Consider the following 19075-nt stretch of genomic DNA (forward strand, 5'->3'; position numbering starts at 1 on the left):
ATGGAATATATTAATTAGTACCAGGGAGGATCAAATTCATGATGATTAAAAAAAAATCATTTTTGATGATTTATTATTTAAATCGGATTGTTTTTATATAAAAAACATGCTTAAAATAGCTTGTATGGTTTTTCGCAGCATACATATAGATGTTTTTTATAGTAAGGCTTTTTCTGGTAAATGACCCTGTAAAATATTTGAACAGTTTAATTAAAATAAATAAAAAAATATATGTAAATATACATTTTTCTGTTTCTGATACTGTATATATGAATTTACTATGGAAATGTTTGTTGAGTGTGTTAATGAAACTATAATAATTTGAGTAACGTTTCTTCTAATACAGATATAACATTCTGGATTTTTAATAGTCTATGTAGCTAAATTTTGGCAATTTTTTAAATGATAGTTTGCAAAATAGTTTAATGATAATGACACTATTTACGGTTTAACATGATTTGCATTTTGTATATTATTCTACACAAAATGTTTACTATTTTTGCCTATAAAAATTATTGAATTTTAAATCAGCAGAAATGTAAGGGTTTACAGTTTACATATTACATTTCCTTTCATATGAGCTTTAACCCATCAGTATATATACAGGGTTAGCCTAAAAGAAACAGACAGTTTAAACTCTTTGTAAATTGAAATTTGTTTGTTACATCAGAAAGCATTTTGTACTGTTGTATAGAGAAAGTTTTCTCGTTTATGACCTCTGCTGTTTGTTTCTCTTTGTGACGTCAGCATCACATGAGTACATAAGTCTAGCAGTATGGCCGCTAGCCAGGTGGAGAAGACTTTCTGCATGATTGAATTTCCAAAAACAAATTCTGTTACTATCGTGCAGCATACTGAACACGGTATGGTAAACAACCACCCACAAGGCAGTCAATCTACGATTGGAGCAAGAAATTTAAGGAAACTGGTTGTCTGTGAAAGGGGAAAAGTCCTGGGAGAGGAGAACTGGACTATCACATTGGTATCTGTCGTGTTACAAAAGGGTCACACATAGAACACTTGTAACTTACCAATGTAAACTTCAGGACGTACTCTTGAAACCATGTAAGTATTTCAGCCCTATTATTAAAACTCTTCTTTCTGTAAAACTTTGAAAGTGTATATTTATTTTAGGCTGACCCTGTATTTTGTTTGCTTTCTTTTTCTTTTCTTAGAGCCTAATAAACACCATTAAATGATTACGAGATTAATGTAATTTCACCAAAAGTCATTCTGATATCTACAAAATCCTTACGTACATTATTATATAAATTATTCTTTCACCTGATTTAAATCAATCCAACTTGATTAGTACTCTATCAACATTGGCTGTTATAGGCATATAAATCTATCAGTTCATTGGCAAAATTGTTAACAATTTTACCGAACTAATATTTCTACAAACATCCTGGAACTTGGTGAAATATTCTGTCATTTATTTATAATTTTGATGAATATAAAGGTATAATACATATACTCTGGTTTTGTAAAGAAAATATGTGAATATGTAGTTTGTTCTTCAAAGGTAAAACCCATTTCTATCACCTGGTTCAATGAAAGCAAGTGAATCACTGTTTTCATAGGAGTATCTCTAAATTTTATACTAATACTTTATTAATATTAGAAATCCCATCTCCTATGCCTACATCCTTTTCAATTGCCTGCCGAGAGCCTGTGTGCTAGATAAGCACAGATCAGAAGCAAGATACGACAATATTATTGTGCAAAGATATCTGAAGCCTCAGAGAATATACAATTTAGCTTCCTAATGCTAATTTTGCTGTTTCCTTCAATGCTACAACAGCCAGCACAGCTATTTCAATCATCAAAACAGCAGTCCAATAAGCTAGAATTTAATAAATAACCCAGATGTCTTTATTCATCAAAATTGATGTTACAGTACCATTTCTGTACCCACCACACATGTGCACTTATAAATTTAGCAACACAAGGGAAAACCATTTATTCCAGCAGCTCCTCCTCATATCCTGAAGCCACTCAGCTTTCCTCACCACTGATGGTTACACATTTGACACTAGAGCTACTGCTTCAATGTCAGGGCTAAAGATATTTTGGTGGATCCATAAAACTATTTTTGGTGTCTTGTAATGGGAATGGGCAGGGACATAACACTATGGCACAACTATATTTATTTTTATTTTCAAGCCCCTTTCTCATAGTGTAACACTACTACAGCAAAAATTGTATTACTTTTCTTCTTTCCAAATGTCAATGGATCAGCTATAATGAGGCAAAATACAAGAGGGGCAATTATATGTTACATCTCCATCGAAAATAGCCTACAAACCAACAACAGTGATAAGCATAAGCTATAAGAGAGACAAAGAATGAACATTTGTAGCTCTTAATTATAATTGATATTTAATCATGCATCAGTTAAAAATAAAATCAAACTGGATAACTGATAACAGACCAGTAAATACACGTTTGAAGGAACTGTGGTTTACTGCTTTGAACACTCATATTACCTTCTTCTGCTCCAGCCACAACATCTTCTGCATCTTCCCCAATATTTTCCTCATCCAACCCCAGTTCTGCATCATCTCCCCAGCCTTCATCTGCTGCATCATCAATAGGTTGCACATTCATTGCTGCACTCACTACACCCTTGGAACGGGCTGCCATGGCACCCTCAAAGAAACCCTATAATGCACATAATATTTATGTATTCATTGTTACCTGCAGTAAGTACAATGATGCAATTCACTCCAGGATTAATATTGTCATAGAAAGGAGTTAATTCTCATATTGGTTTATACAGTAAACTTTAAATTAAAAAATGTAGCCGCCCTTCCAAGTGTCTTTGGAAAAATAACCCAGAATAATCATTTCATGTTACATTATACAATGAATTTATATTTAGCATAGTAATTATGCAATTCATAAATATCCTTAATATTCCCACAAGATAAAATTTAGTTATCAGTTTCATTGAGTTGATAATGATAATTCATTACATGTTGATAATTAACAAGTTTTGCACATCAAAGGTACTTAACTAAGATATAACAGGAATATATATATATATATATATATATACCGTATTTACGCGTGTATAATGCGCACTTTTTTCCAAAATTTTTGCCCTTCAAAACTGTGGTGCGTATTATACACGGAATAATTCGGACAGCCAAAATGAAATCACGCATTTTTTTCACTATGTCACTGCGTATAACATGTATATATCTACAGATTGCCTTTCTTTAGCAATAATAATTTTAAAAATTAACTTTTTAATGCGAAATGGCCATTTTCTATGAGTTGTCACTTAGTAATGGAAAGTTTTGCGACATCGAGAAAAGCAGCACCCGTTCTGGCGACATTCAAGCACGTGCCTACCGTCACACGGGAGACGTATCAAGCGGTATTTTTCGCGGGAGAAATAACTTCCACAAAAATTGTTTTCGCCTTAGACATGGTCATGAACAGAGATCGGGCGAAAAATACGTTTTTTGCACTCATTCCCTTCAGAAGCACTCTACCGCTCGCAAGTGGGTCTGATCTAAAAATAAACACCAGACCACGCTTCAGTTATATCCAATAGCACTTGACCTCTGCCCTCCCCTCCCCCAAGCGTACCAATGTTACCCGCAGCCGACGGCTGCTACCCAACATGCCAGGCTTGTTTTGCCATTGTGATTTCGTTTGCTCTTGGATACATGAGAAGAGATCGAATATGCTTGGATGTTATTTTAAATCGACTTTGTAGCGTACAACTTCCGGTAATCGCTTTCATTCAAAACGTATTCTTTGTTCCCTGTAACACTTCATAAAGATGTGAAACTGTTATAGATAATCAAAGCCACATAGGCCAACTAAAGATCGTCAACACTCTTAATGCATTTTCATCCAGGTTTCCGCAAAAGTTCACTTCGATCTTACTTGCATCATAACTCCCGTTTACCACTTTCTACATTTTCATGACTGTGCCGATGTCCTAATATTTGCCAAAAGTGTTCCGTTGGCAGAGTGACTTCTCCCTCTTTTCTTCTCAGCAAACGTTTAGGTGGGGGGGGGGGGGGGCAATGCCGATTGTCTTCTTGCTCGTGTGTGCACACAGGCTGATTACAGGCAAGGGTGGAAGTGGACCGCTCTTTCTTTCCTTTGACTTCTAAAATGGTCAACCAGTTCTGGATGCATTCTTGAAAACGAACAAAAACCATAGGACAAGTATAAAAAAAATTATTAAAAAAATGCCCCCCTACCCAGCTTTCTCCGCCACTGGTCTGCACGGCAATGTAATAATTGCAGAATTCAGGTCCTATTTTTTTTCTTTTTTTAATGCTATTGTATTGAAATATTGCCCGTATTATTGTCTGTTGCAAGGTAAAACGTAAAGAAAGGGTTTATTCTTTCTTCTTCACACAGCTGATAAAAGTTCAGCCTTCGACAGTTGCGTTATCTTTGAAATACGGACCACCTGTTGCTGGAACTTCCAGCCGGTCGCCTTGTTTTTACGCTGCAACTGGCGCCAGTGTTTTGTCTAGCGTCTGCAAAGTTGTCGCTTGTGGATAACAGCAATGACTCATCCAGCGAGAAGGCAAGTCATTGTTTTGTATCTCGCAAAGCTGTTTTGATTTGACGATAATGAAATTCGATCTTCAGAAAGAAAAAGAAGAGTTAAAACAACTTCATGTTCTGCACCTTTATCTTCAGAACCTCAATGTGTAAGCTGCGAACGATTTTTTAAAAAAAATGCTCAATGTATAAGCTGACACCGATTATCGTCGATTAACGTGAGAGTAAATAAAGATCTCCCATTTTGATATCTGAAAATGCGCAGGTTTCATAAAGCGTGTTTTGAGTTCATTTTATGCTTTTGGGCTAATCGGGACTAAATATACAGTTTCACTTTAGTAAAATCTAATTCCAAACCAAAATGATTATCGAGTGCGACACTGTTCAATGTGTCTTAGAATACGCATTGGATGCAAATAGATCGCAAGTTGCCCGTTTCCTTTTTCAGGCTGGCTTACAATGCAAGTCGAGGAAGAGGAAGGACTGCTCCCTGGAATGGGGGAGGGGGTGAATTAAAAGTTGGTCGAAGGAAGGAAAATGACATTTTTACGACGTATTTTACACAGCCGAACCAAAACGAAATTTACAGCCGATCTTCCGAGAGATCTTATCTTACCAGTTCATCTTGTAACAGACAATGCTCTAGTAGACCCGTATTAAATCCAACATTCATTCTGCCCGATTATCTCCTAATAATCGTTTTTGGTGCAAATTCCAATAACAACCCCTTCGAAATAACTACCTTTTTCCTGGGAACTATGAAAGGTCGTTGTATCGAGAGTTGACTGTAACAAATATGAAGGTAAAATAATTACGTCAACACTTACCAAATAGAAATAATTACTGTATATTTACTGCGCTATTGCGGCTTGACTCACGTAAATAAATGAATAACCTTTACACTTAATTTTGTCATTCACTCCCAGTTACTAATACAAGCAGTCTGAAATGTCCTCACTTCCATCCATCTTGTTCGATATTCCCGTTACCTTAAAACTTTTGATCATCATTTCAAGGAAGATGGAGTTCCATGCCTCACGAACCCATTCTCAAACAATCGGCAGCGACGCACGTTTCACCCTCCCGCTTGATGCGAGTTCATGCTGCCTTGATGTCATCCATCTATTGTAAGCATCACGCACTGCGACCTTGAACGGGTGGTTGATAACTTTGCTCCCTCCTCTCCTATGAAAAGCTCAACATCTGGAAGTTCAAGGTCGCGTGGTGAATGCATCAGCTACGAATGCAAGGAAAAGATCGTTTTTATGATCAACTGATTAATTTTAAATGAAATAGGTAAATGTTAGTCCCACGCTAAGAAAGCCATTTCCGGAACCTGAATTGTACTGCGCATTATATACGATATATATTTTTTTTGTTGCTTTTCCCCATCAAAAACGAGGGTGCGTATTATACACGCACGCGCATTATACACGCGTAAATACGGTATATATATAAAAATCAAAGAAGGTAAAAGGAAACACTCACCGGACAGTAGAAAAATTCAAAATTTTCGCTAATTTCATAGCATCATCGGTGTGAGGAGAAATAGACGGAACCGGAAGTTGGGGCCCTGCAGAGTTGCCAGGTCCCCATCGAAGAAGAAGCGGTGCGTAGAACGAAAAAAACACTGTTTCGTCACCAGGCTCATCGTAAACTGTGAGTGTGTAGGATGACTTGGGAGGGGGGGGCAGGAGGGTGGGTGAGGGTTGGGCATTAAGGCTCGTCGTAGACTGTGTGTGTAGGATGAGTTGGGAGGGGGGGCAGGAGGGGGGTGAGGGTTGGGCATTACTGGGTGGCCTTGTTCAGGCCAGGTGGAGTGGTTGCACTCATGGCCGATATATAGGCCCTCTCCCATCTTTTGCGAACAGAGGTGTTGGCTGGTTGGGGTAGGAGATGGATGATCGCTACCCGGAAGCAGTCGTTGAAACTGGTGTTGTGGTGGTTGGTGTGGACGGCGACAGTGAAGTCCAGGTTGTGGGTGGAGGAGCGGTGGTTATTGATGCGGAGGTTGAGGGCCGTTGATGTTTCCCCCAGGTAAAAATCACCACAGATGTTGCAGGTGAGGATGTAGATAAGGTTTGAGGCATGGCAGGTCCCTTTGGGATGGAGGGTGAATTTGCCAGTGGCCGTGTGCACCTGGAGGGTGTGAGAAGTGATGAGGATGGGGCAGGTCTTGCACCTGGGGCGGTTGCATTTATGGGCAGGGGGGTGTTGGATGTGTGGTGAAGGAGTGTTGTGGACCAGGATGTTTTGGAGGTTGGGGGGGCGTTTGAAAACTACTCTGGGTTTGTCGGGAAATATGTTTTTGGTTTCGGGATCACTGTGGAGAATTGGGAGAAGAGAGTGCAGTGTGTGCCTGATTTTGTTGAGGTGGGGATGGTATTGGGTGATGAGTGCAGGTGGGTTGGTGGCAGCAGGTTTCTTGGTGGTGGTGGTATGTGAGGCAGCTCGCGATATTTGCTTGGTGACCAGGATGGAGGGATATCCACGGTTAACCAGGGCCTGGTGTAGGCGGAGGTTATAATTCTGGCGGGAGGTGGGTGAAGTGTTCAGGCGCTGTCCCCTGAGGGCCAGAGAGAATGGAATGGCTTTTTTGGTGTGGAACGGGTGGGAGCTGGAGAAGTGTAGGTATTGCATGTGGTTGGTGGGTTTTATGTGGATGGAGGTAGTCAGGTGTCCTCCCTCGATGTGCACGTCCACATCCAGGAAGGTGATCTGGTTGGGGGAGGGCATCCAGGTGAATTAGAGGGAATGGAAGTGGTTAAGTTGGTCCAGGAAAGCTGACAAGGATGGTTCTCCATGTGTCCAGAGCATGAAGATGTCGTCGATGAAGCGGAGCCAGAGGAGGGGTTGGAGGGGTTGGGTAGCCAAAAACTCTTGCTCAAGTTTGCCCATGAAGAGGTTTGCATAGGATGGGGCCATTCTGGTACCCATGGCTGTACCTCGGATCTGTAGGAAATTTTGGTTTTCAAAGGTGAAGTTGTTACAAGTGAGGACAAGGTGGGCTAGGTGGGTCAGGAAGTTGGTGCTGGGGTTGTGAGGTATGGGTCTGCTATTGAGATAGAATTCTATGGAGCGGAGGCCATGGGAATGAGGTATGTTGGTGTAGAGGGAAGTGACATCAATGGTGGCAAGGATGGTATTTTGGGGCAATGGTGGGAGGGTGCTGATTTTCTGGAGGAAGTGGTTGGTGTCACGGAGGTAGGAGGGCAGAGCTTTCACAAGAGGCTGGAGATGGGAGTCAACAAAGGCTGAGATTCGTTCTGTAGGTGAGTTGTAGCTGGACACAATGGGTCTACCAGGGTTGCCAGGTTTGTGGATTTTGGGCAATAGATAGAAGGTGGGGGTGCGGGGATTGTCGGGTATTAACATGGCGGTGGTACGAGCTGTTAGGCCTTCAGGGGGGCCGCGGGTGTGGATGAAGTCACGGATTTTGGTGAGGTGTTCGGCGGATAGGTCAACTGTGGTGGGTTTGTAGGTGGAGGGGTCAGCCAGCTGGCGGTTGGCTTCCGCCAGGTAGTCTTGAGAGTTCAAGACCACCGTGGTGGACCCCTTGTCAGCTGGGAGGATTTTGATGTTGTGGTTGTTGCGGAGGTCTCTGAGAGCTTTCTGTTGGGGAGGGTTGAGGTTAGGTTGGTTGTGAAAGTTATTTAAGAATGAGCTGTCAGAGGTGGTGGAAATGACGGCAGTGATGTATCTTTCCAAGGGGTGGTTGGTGGGCAGGGGGGGTGGATCTTGGGAGGAGGGGGGGCTAAATTGAAGGAGGCTCGGATGGGTTTCACTGGTAGTAGTTTGGAGTGAGGGATTTTTGGCCCAGAAATGTTGCCATCGGAGGTTGCGAGCAAATGTGTGTATGTCAAAAAGTAGACGGAATTGGTTGGGGGGAGTTGTGGGGGAGAAGGTGAGGCCTTTGGATAAAACAGCTATTTCATCCGTGCTCAGTTTATGGCTGGATAAATTGAGTACAGTCTGGTTGTTTTTGAGTGGGTTAGGGTCATTGGTGGTCATGGATCTGGTAGGGGTGGGTTTGTCCGTGGACTGGCAAATTTACCCTCCATCCCAAAGGGACCTGCCATGCCTCAAACCTTATCTACATCCTCACCTGCAACATCTGTGGTGATTTTTACCTGGGGGAAACATCAACGGCCCTCAACCTCCGCATCAATAACCACCGCTCCTCCACCCACAACCTGGACTTCACTGTCGCCGTCCACACCAAACACCACAACATCAGTTTCAACGACAGTCCATGGACAAACCCACCCCTACCAGATCCATGACCACCAATGACCCTAACCCACTCAAAAACAACCAGACTGTCCAGCTACAACTCACCTACAGAACGAATCTCAGCCTTTGTTGACTCCCATCTCCAGCCTTTTGTGAAAGCTCTGCCCTCCTACCTCCGTGACACCAACCACTTCCTCCAGAAAATCAGCACCCTCCCACCATTGCCCCCAAATACCATCCTTGCCACCATTGATGTCACTTCCCTCTACACCAACATACCTCACTCCCATGGCCTCCGCTCCATAGAATTCTATCTCAATTGCAGACCCAAACCTCACAACCCCAGCACCAACTTCCTGACCCACCTAGCCCACCTTGTCCTCACTTGTAACAACTTCACCTTTGAAAACCAAAATTTCCTACAGATCCGAGGTACAGCCATGGGTACCAGAATGGCCCCATCCTATGCAAACCTCTTCATGGGCAAACTTGAGCAAGAGTTTTTGGCTACCCAACCCCTCCAACCCCTCCTCTGGCTCCGCTTCATCGACGACATCTTCATGCTCTGGACACATGGAGAACCATCCTTGTCAGCTTTCCTGGACCAACTTAACCACTTCCATTCCCTCTAATTCACCTGGATGCCCTCCCCCAACCAGATCACCTTCCTGGATGTGGACGTGCACATCGAGGGAGGACACCTGACTACCTCCATCCACATAAAACCCACCAACCACATGCAATACCTACACTTCTCCAGCTCCCACCCGTTCCACACCAAAAAAGCCATTCCATTCTCTCTGGCCCTCAGGGGACAGCGCCTGAACACTTCACCCACCTCCCGCCAGAATTATAACCTCCGCCTACACCAGGCCCTGGTTAACCGTGGATATCCCTCCATCCTGGTCACCAAGCAAATATCGCGAGCTGCCTCACATACCACCACCACCAAGAAACCTGCTGCCACCAACCCACCTGCACTCATCACCCAATACCATCCCCACCTCAACAAAATCAGGCACACACTGCACTCTCTTCTCCCAATTCTCCACAGTGATCCCGAAACCAAAAACATATTTCCCGACAAACCCAGAGTAGTTTTCAAACGCCCCCCCAACCTCCAAAACATCCTGGTCCACAACACTCCTTCACCACACATCCAACACCCCCCTGCCCATAAATGCAACCGCCCCAGGTGCAAGACCTGCCCCATCCTCATCACTTCTCACACCCTCCAGGTGCACACGGCCACTGGCAAATTTACCCTCCATCCCAAAGGGACCTGCCATGCCTCAAACCTTATCTACATCCTCACCTGCAACATCTGTGGTGATTTTTACCTGGGGGAAACATCAACGGCCCTCAACCTCCGCATCAATAACCACCGCTCCTCCACCCACAACCTGGACTTCACTGTCGCCGTCCACACCAACCACCACAACACCAGTTTCAACGACTGCTTCCGGGTAGCGATCATCCATCTCCTACCCCAACCAGCCAACACCTCTGTTCGCAAAAGATGGGAGAGGGCCTATATATCGGCCATGAGTGCAACCACTCCACCTGGCCTGAACAAGGCCACCCAGTAATGCCCAACCCTCACCCCCCTCCTGCCCCCCCTCCCAACTCATCCTACACACACAGTCTACGACGAGCCTTAATGCCCAACCCTCACCCACCCTCCTGCCCCCCCCTCCCAAGTCATCCTACACACTCACAGTTTACGATGAGCCTGGTGACGAAACAGTGTTTTTTTCGTTCTACGCACCGCTTCTTCTTCGATGGGGACCTGGCAACTCTGCAGGGCCCCAACTTCCGGTTCCGTCTATTTCTCCTCACACCGATGATGCTATGAAATTAGCGAAAATTTTGAATTTTTCTACTGTCCGGTGAGTGTTTCCTTTTACCTTCTTTGATTTTTACTTAGCCCTTTTGGCCCTCCTTGCTTTTATCCTATATATATATATATATATATATATATATATCTACTAGAACTTTTGAAAGTACTCAAAATATTACATATTATTTGTAAGTAACTTTGTTCTTATGAATATAAAAGAAAAATCCTTGATCACTCATTTTTACTTCTATCTAAATGTGCAATTCATTCTTTTGAGACGAGACCAGCCAGAGATGATTGGTTACATACATTGATTACGACAATGTTTGTCGTTTATACAAATGCTACAGTATAAAATGCAAATTTACATTGTTTACTGAAGCTGTAATTTTCATTTTTTGAGACATACCTTGGCTACAGTAAGCAAGGGCCAGTTTGTTTCAGCCTGCATGATGGGCACAGGTGGCCTCAAAAGAGTAGCATGGCTGTTCATTTCAGGCAAATACCCCTTCGACGTGTCAAACTGGGATTCTATCTTCTCTGCTTCTTCCTCAAACCCATGGTGGGCTGCAGTTAGGTATGCCAAGTGATTCTGCCCACAACTCTGTAAATATAAACAACACATTAGGTTATGCATGCATGTATACTCTCTTTCAAAATATGAAAATATTTGTAGGTAACTTGTGCAATTAGATTCCTTCAACTTTCCTCAACATTTTCATACTGCATTAAAAGGACTTTCAAACATATATTTCATGTCTTGAGAATGACTCCTGGGTATAAATTAGAAAAGTTGAAGTAGAAAGAAATATCACACAAGGCGATGCATGCATCATATGGAATGTATGAAACTGCTCTTTCAACAAAACATCTGTATCTACCATTTTTAATGTGCAAGTAAGTATAAAGTATATATATTTTAATTATAAAGAGGAAACTACTGTGAAAAATCACATGATATTATTGTATTTCTCACATGATATTACTTTGAGGCAACCAAGTGTGACATATAACATCAAACAAAAAATATAAAAATCCTCTTTTATAACAGGCAAATACACTGCGAATATGGTGTATACAACATAACAATAACTAATTGTTTTTATTTATTGCAAATCTTTTAGTGCTCATGGCAGGATGTTTCCTAAGAAAACACACACACACACACACACCTTTATACAAATAAAACACAAGACAGTGACACGTAATTTTAAAGCCATTAAGAAAAATAATTGAAATTACACAATTAAGCAATAAAAGTTTACCCAGTTAGACAAGACAATTACAAAAGGAAAACAATACAGTTACCTTAAGTTTAATCTACAATAAAATTAATTTCAGAACTCATGATGCAACAATTGAGCTGAACTGACAACTTTGTTTCAGATAATTCTACAGAATATTCAACTTGCTAATAACAAAGTAACTATGTAATGATACAATACACCTATTATTACACAAACCTGTAAAATTTTTATCCTCTCTGCCACATCACCCAATAACAATGCACCCTGATATTGACCAGACATATCCTTCCTGATCTCAGCTATTTTTGTCATCTTCCTTAACTTTTCCAGATTACCAGTTATCAGGTAAAGAAAGGAGAGCTTGTCAAAATTCTTGGTTCTTTGATAGCACATCTCCACAACCTGTAAACAAAACGTTGGTACCTTCACATCTCAAAATTCACAAAAATTAAAAATAGAAAAACAGCAACGTTGATCACATAGATCTAGAGAGTATTTTGAGCAACATTATGCCACCTCATGCACAATACTCTATTGAGATATTTTTAGTAAATGTGTGAATTATAGAGAACATGTACATGATGAAATACTTTGATTTTAGCCCTGGAAGTAAAATTAGTACATGGTGTTCATACTTTATCATCATTTTCTGACTGAAAATTTTCCACTATAGGGCGATTCTCTGTGTGATGCACGGGACATTTGTATATGGTTAAATAAGTCTGGTGTGTTGGTTAATTGATATTGCACTGATCTATCATATTCAGTGTTTTAATACTGGGTGATTGCTTATCATATGCCAGGAAATATCATCCTTTCTCAAATTAAAAATGCAAAATTAAATTATAAAACTGTGTAATGCACGGGACTCAGAAAAACATGTGAGAAGCACATACTTCTTTTTAATTGACTATTTCTGTGATATGAAGTTGCAGGGTACCATATTTAGACAGTTTGTAATAGACTTTGTAATACAATATGCAATGAACAAAATTTTTATATTTATAAAAACAAATTTTTAATATATTTTTATTGTGTGATGCACGGGACATTTCTCTCCCTTACATTTTCACTCCACTGCAGGTGATGTTTGGCTCAATAAACTCTCTCAATAGATGGCAACAATTCTTTAGAAGCATTTCAAGGATAAAATATTTGGTATTCTAAACCTATGACAAAGGTAACTTTATAATACAGGATGTCCCAAAAGTCCCATTACCATTGGCATTATAATCAAACATAACTCTGTAACCACATGACATAGAGCAGGGTGGTTCTTTGCAAAGTGTTCTACATCTCAAAAAGTTTTCTTTGCTGTTGTCATTTGTGTTCTAGGCCCATTTTTCTTAATGGAGGACTGACTACAGAAAATTTACTGTGATATACTTGAACAGTATCTACTGCTGCTTGCTTTGTTGGTGCTCTGTATGAAGCAATTGTATCAAAATCAGAGACCATCACCAATATTGATGAACTTATATGGTCAGTTGGACCATCTTCAGAATTCAAAAATAGATATATGGCCTTGTTTTCGCAAGAACTTTGTTGTAAATACAGAAAAACATTTAACTGGAATGTTTGCAACTGCACATGGGAAGGGAGTTGTGGATGGAATTGGCGGACAAGCAAAATAATTTGTTTGTACTCATATAATGAGTATAAATAAATCTACGCCAAATGAACAGACTGCTTCAGCTTTTTCAGAACTAATTAGAAATCTCATTCCCAAAACTAAAGTTCTTTTGATAAATTCAGAAAAAATTCACGAGAGAATAGTTGGGATGATGCTCAGCCAATTTGAGGCATCAAAATCAGTACGTAACATAAAACCATAAAAGCTATTGCAGGTAGAGTCATATATACCTTTGAGAATGTTCCATCTCCTGAATTCGAAATTCGTGTGAATGCGAGTGTAGGCTATAGCATGGGTGAGTGGGTCATAGTAAGATGTGACGACGAACTCTATCCCAGTGAAGTTACGAGAAAGGTTAGTGATGAATCAGATATCATGGATCAATGGCGAGGGCGATCACCCCTCCCAACTGCCACGTTTTTGGATATATTATTATGCCTAATATTTTTGAAGACTGAAAAGTTATGTCTTTTATTACCAAGTTTAACCTTTTGCTGCCCAAGTGCCTCGAACGAGATACCCAAATGTAACCCTCACTGTCCCAAGCATCTCGATCGAGATGCTGTGTCAAGGTCGTAGTTTTTACGTTATAACTTTTCTATTCTTGGCTAGAATTTCGATTTTATTTTTTAATATTGTTCCTAACACATGTATTTAACAGAAATGGTTTTTTGCATTTTTTTTTGTCTTCATGAAAATGGAGGGGAAAAGGTGGGAAAAGGTACTTCTCTTTTGCGGCTCTTTTCAACGTCAAATTTTTGCCGATTAAGGAAGACGGGCTTTGTTGTTCTAAAGCAATGCCTTTCACTCCCGTCTTTTAACTGCATTCGAAGGAAACTTGTTTATCAGTATCCGATGTCAAAATGAAAGTTTTCCGTGAGGGCACATGCAGGGGGTGAGGGGTGGGGGAGGGGGAAGACTGGTTGTTGAATCTGCGTTGTGAGAATGGAATTTCGAAGAACGCTGAAGGAAACTTTTTTTTTTTTTTTTTTTAGCACAAGTGTCCACAAGTTGCGACAGAGGTTACCCTGCATTGTCTAAAAATAGAATTTCAAGAAGCTGCAAGAATCGCCGCTCATTTTTCACTGCATTCTAGCTTTTCGTCTGTGAATGTTGTGCGTAGGTGTCATTTTGTGCCCAAGTGCGAGGACATTTTTTGGGTGAAGTGACAATTTTTTAAAATAATTTTTGGGGGTTTTCTCCCTTCCCCCTCCATATATATGCCAAATTTGCATAAATTTTGCATTTTGTGCATTTTGACCTTTTTTCGGGGTGGGGGGGAAACCATTTTTTTTAAAAAAAGTATTTTTGAGGGGATTTCCCCCCTTTCCCCCTCCATATGTATGCCGAATGTGCATAAATTATATATCGTCTGAATCCGTGATTCATTCTGCGTACAACGGTATATCTTTCATATCTCTAGAGCATTTAGTCTCTGAGCTATAGTCATTTCAAGGTACCGCTGCATTTTGAAGCTTGAATCAGTGGCGTGCCCACCATTCCTTTTGGGGGTACAACTCAAGTTACATTGGTCATATGACAATGATGCAAATATTTTTCAGTTTCTTACATTCCAGCGATAATTTCTATGTGCATTTTGAACTTTTCATATCCTTTTTTTCGGGGGGCGGGGGGGGGGGAACCCCATTTTTTAAAAGAAAAAGTATTTTCAGGGGATTTTCCCCCTCCATATATATGCCGAATGTGCATAAATTATATATCGTCTGAATCTGTGATTCATTCTGCGTACAACGGTATATCGTTCATATCTCCAGGGCAAATAGTCTCTGAGCTAAAGTCATTTCAAGGTACCGCTGCATTTTGAAGCTTGAATCAGTGGCGTGCCGACCATTCCTTTTGGAGGTACAACTCAAGTTACATTGGTCATATGATAATAATGCAAATATTTTTGTGTTCCTTACATGTCAGCGATCATTTCCATGTGCATGTCGACACTGTCATGTACTTTTTTCTTGGGGGAGGGTGGGGGAACAAATTTTTTTTTTCCGAAATTTTGAAATTTTGAAAGTTAGCCCCCCCCACCTGCCACATATACGCCGAATTTGCATAAATTTCATATAGTCTGAATCTGTGGTTCATTCCGCGTACAACGGTATATCACTCATCTCTCTAGGGCAATTAGTCTCCGATCTACACTCATTTAATTGAAACTCTGCATTTTGCTCAAAATCGGCTCAGTACCGAGAGGCTTACATGTGAAAATGGCCTTGGGCGCCAAAAGGTTAAAGCCTCGAGAATATTTTTTTAAAGTTTGATTAAAGTCCATTTCATGCTCATGATAGTCTGATCGGATTTGGATCTGAACCACTGCGCAATATGCCTGAAAAGGGGATTGAACCTGTGGTTCCTTGAGAGAGTAGGTTTTTGTGTCTGTTTATATATTTTACTCCTCATCTTATCGTTCAGTTCACTGTGACAATGGGAGAAATTATGAAAATGGCATACAATAATAACCATTTATTCCAGTCCTGGACCCCTATTTTTACAAAACAATACGCTAATCTCTAGAACATGGAAGTCAACTTGGTCCTGTTTACAGTACTATATATTGTTTATACTCGTATAAAACCCTCCAAGTGTAGGTGAGGTGAGGTACCTGACTGAAATTCGCTCCTCCCAACTGTAAATTCTGGATCCGCTGCTGCATATCCGTAATGGTGAAGGCTGGAAGTGGCCTTTGAAGATTAATAAGTTATTGTACCCAACCAGACAAATTATAAAAGAAAAAATTAGACCTTCTCTCCTAGTGAATTCCAGAGGACAGTTCAAGTTTCAAGATGTTATGCTTTGAACCAAGTACGGGATACACAAACTATTTGCACTGGTGATGCATGGAACAAGGCTGCTGGGTACTTTAAAAATGCCGGTTTTGCAGATTATAAAACACTAATTAATGTATTTTCATATTCAATATGCAGCTAAGTAACCCTATATTTCATAAATAAAAATAATTCAGATATGCTAATTATATATATCTATAAAAATGTATCCAAACCAGAGGTAAAGTTTCAGAGTTTTTCACTTGTAAAATGACATTCAACTTTACAGATGTTTTTTATATACAGTCAACTCTCGATACAACGACCTTTCACAGTTCCAGGGAAAAGGGTCGTTATTGGAATTTGCACCAATTTTCAGCTTAAACGGAGCTCAAACGGACATAAAGATGCCTAGGAGATGGTAACACCATGTATCCTGGTAGTTATACAACCTGTTATGCACATGACGCATGTTGTGAGAAGGAAGATAGAACATGAAAACGTTTTCATAAAAAAGGATTTAAAATAATGTTACTTTCTTTCAATTGTGCACAGTCGTTGCTGTTCCAGGAAATTCTTACAATTCTAGTTCATGAGAAACCCGTTTGCACTGAGACCTATGGAAAGGAAAACAATATCTGGCTTATTGCAAGTGAAACTCGAAGAATCTTGACACCAGTCAGACTGGCACCAGCAAAAGTCGGGAGATATCTGGCAGAATGAAGGTTGGATTTTATACGGATCTACTGGAGCATTGTCTGTTACAAGATTAACTGGTAAGATTAGATCTCTCGGGAGAAACAACACAACCTTTCTAGGCACAAAAATAGGGCGGGGCTGTAAATTTCGTTCTGGTTCGGCAGTGTAAAATACATCGTACAAAAAGGTCACGTTTTCTTTGCTTCAACCAACTTCATTCACCCCCATTCCCCCATTCAAGGGAGCAGTCCAAACTCCTTCCTTGACTTGCATTGTAATCCAGCGTGAAAAAGGAAACGTGCAACTTGCGATCTGTTTTCACCCAGTGCGTATTCTAGGACACGTCATTAAACAGCATCGCAGTTGATAATCATTCAGGTTTGGAACTGAATTTCACTTTAAACTGTATATTTAGTCCCGATTAGCCCATCAGCATAAAATGAACTTAAAACAAGCTTTATGAAACTGCGCATTTGCACATATGAAAAAGGTAGATCGTTATTTACTCTCACGTTAATCGACCAGGTTTTTTTTTTTCACATGAATGGTTCTGAAGAAAAGGCTGATGCGAATTAAATTGACAGTTTTGCTTATCAGAACAGAAGGTGCAGAACATGAAGTTGTTTTAACTCTTGTTTTCCTTTCTGGAGATCGAATTTCGTTATCCTCAAATCAAAACAGCTTTGCGAGATTCAAAACAATAACTTTTTCCTTGCGCTGGATGAGTCATTGCTGTTATCAGCAAGCAAGAGCTTTGCAGACGCTAGACAAAACACTGGCGCCAGGTGCAGCGTAAAAACAAGGAGACCGGCTGGAAGTTCTAGCAACAGGTGGCGGAAGAGATAAATAAGACGGAACTTTTAACAGCAGCGTAAAGAAAGAAATGACCCTTGCTTTACGTTTTACCATGGAACAGACAATAATATGGGCAATATTTCCTATGCAGACAACAGACAACAGCATTAAAAAAAAAATAGGACCTGAATTCTGCAATTATCAACATTGCCGTGCACACCTGTGGCGGAGAATGAGCTGGGGAAAGGGGGGCCACTTTCTTTTTTTTTTTTTTACTTGTTCTATGGTTTTTGTTAGTTTTCAAGAATATATCCAGAACTGGTTGCCCCATTTCAGACGTCAAAGGAAAGGAATAGGGGTGGGTCCTCTTCAACCCTCACCCGTAGTCAGCCCGTGTGCACATACAAGCAAGAAAATCGTGGTTGAAACAATCGGCATCGCCCCTCCCCCCACGTTTGCTGACAGGAAAAGAGGGGAGAAGTCAGTCAGCCAACGGAACAATTTTTTGGCATATATTACGACATCGACACAATTAGGAAAACGTATGAAGTGGGATTATGATGCACGTAAGATCGAAGTAAACTTTCATGGAAGCCTGGATGACAACGCATTAAGCGGGTTGACGATCTTTAGTTGGCCTATGTGGTTTTGATTATCTCTAACAGTTTCGCTTTTTTATTAAGTGTTACATTGAAAAAAACACGTTTTGAATGAAAGTGGTTACTGGAAGTTGTTGGCTACAAGGCCAAGAGTTGCTCACTCACGGGAACCTTCTGAACTCTAGGTCAGAGCTGGACAGATGGGCCAGACTTCCAGGTGCCACGCGTCTGTATTTTGGAACCTTCCTGCGATCTTATCTCTCAAGCTGGTGTATTTATCGATGAAATGTGCCATACACATGGCAAAGACTGCAAGTTCAGCGGTCATTTCGGTCTGCTCCCCTCCCTCCCCCGCAAGTTTTCAGCAGCTCTTAGAACAAGGAAACAAGTCAATGTCGATTTAAAATAACATCGAAGCACATTCGATCTTCTCTTCTCACGTATCCAAGAGCAAGAGTGGCAAAACAAGCCTGGCATGTTGGGTAGTGGCCGTCGGGTGCGGTGTAACATTGGTGCACTTGAGGGAGGGGAGGGGAGGGCAGAGGTCAAGTGCTATTGGATATCACTCAAAATGGTGTAGTGGTGTGTATTTTTAGTTCAGACCCAATTGTGAGCGGTAAAGTGCTCGTGAAGGGAATGAGTGAAAGAAAAACAACGCATTTTTCGGCCGATTTCCTTCAATTTTTAAACTTTTTTTTCCAAATTTTTCA

General features: G+C 40.8%; 1 protein-coding gene across 3 annotated transcripts in view; it reads right to left on the minus strand.

The window, feature by feature from the left end:
- alphaCOP (coatomer subunit alpha) overlaps positions 1-19075 on the minus strand; it is a 73930-nt gene that overhangs the window by 10993 nt on the left and 43862 nt on the right. For all 3 annotated transcript variants that reach the window (XM_083111157.1, XM_083111149.1, XM_083111140.1), the window contains exons 12-14: positions 12076-12261; positions 11022-11216; positions 2490-2664 (exon numbers count right to left, since the gene is read on the minus strand). In XM_083111157.1, the coding sequence (XP_082967283.1) occupies positions 2490-2664; positions 11022-11216; positions 12076-12261 (556 nt within the window). The remainder of the gene's footprint in view (positions 1-2489; positions 2665-11021; positions 11217-12075; positions 12262-19075) is intronic.

The sequence above is a fragment of the Lepisma saccharinum genome, chromosome 1 (assembly GCF_977018435.1).
Source record: "Lepisma saccharinum chromosome 1, izLepSacc3.1, whole genome shotgun sequence".
Lineage (NCBI taxonomy): Eukaryota > Metazoa > Arthropoda > Insecta > Zygentoma > Lepismatidae > Lepisma > Lepisma saccharinum.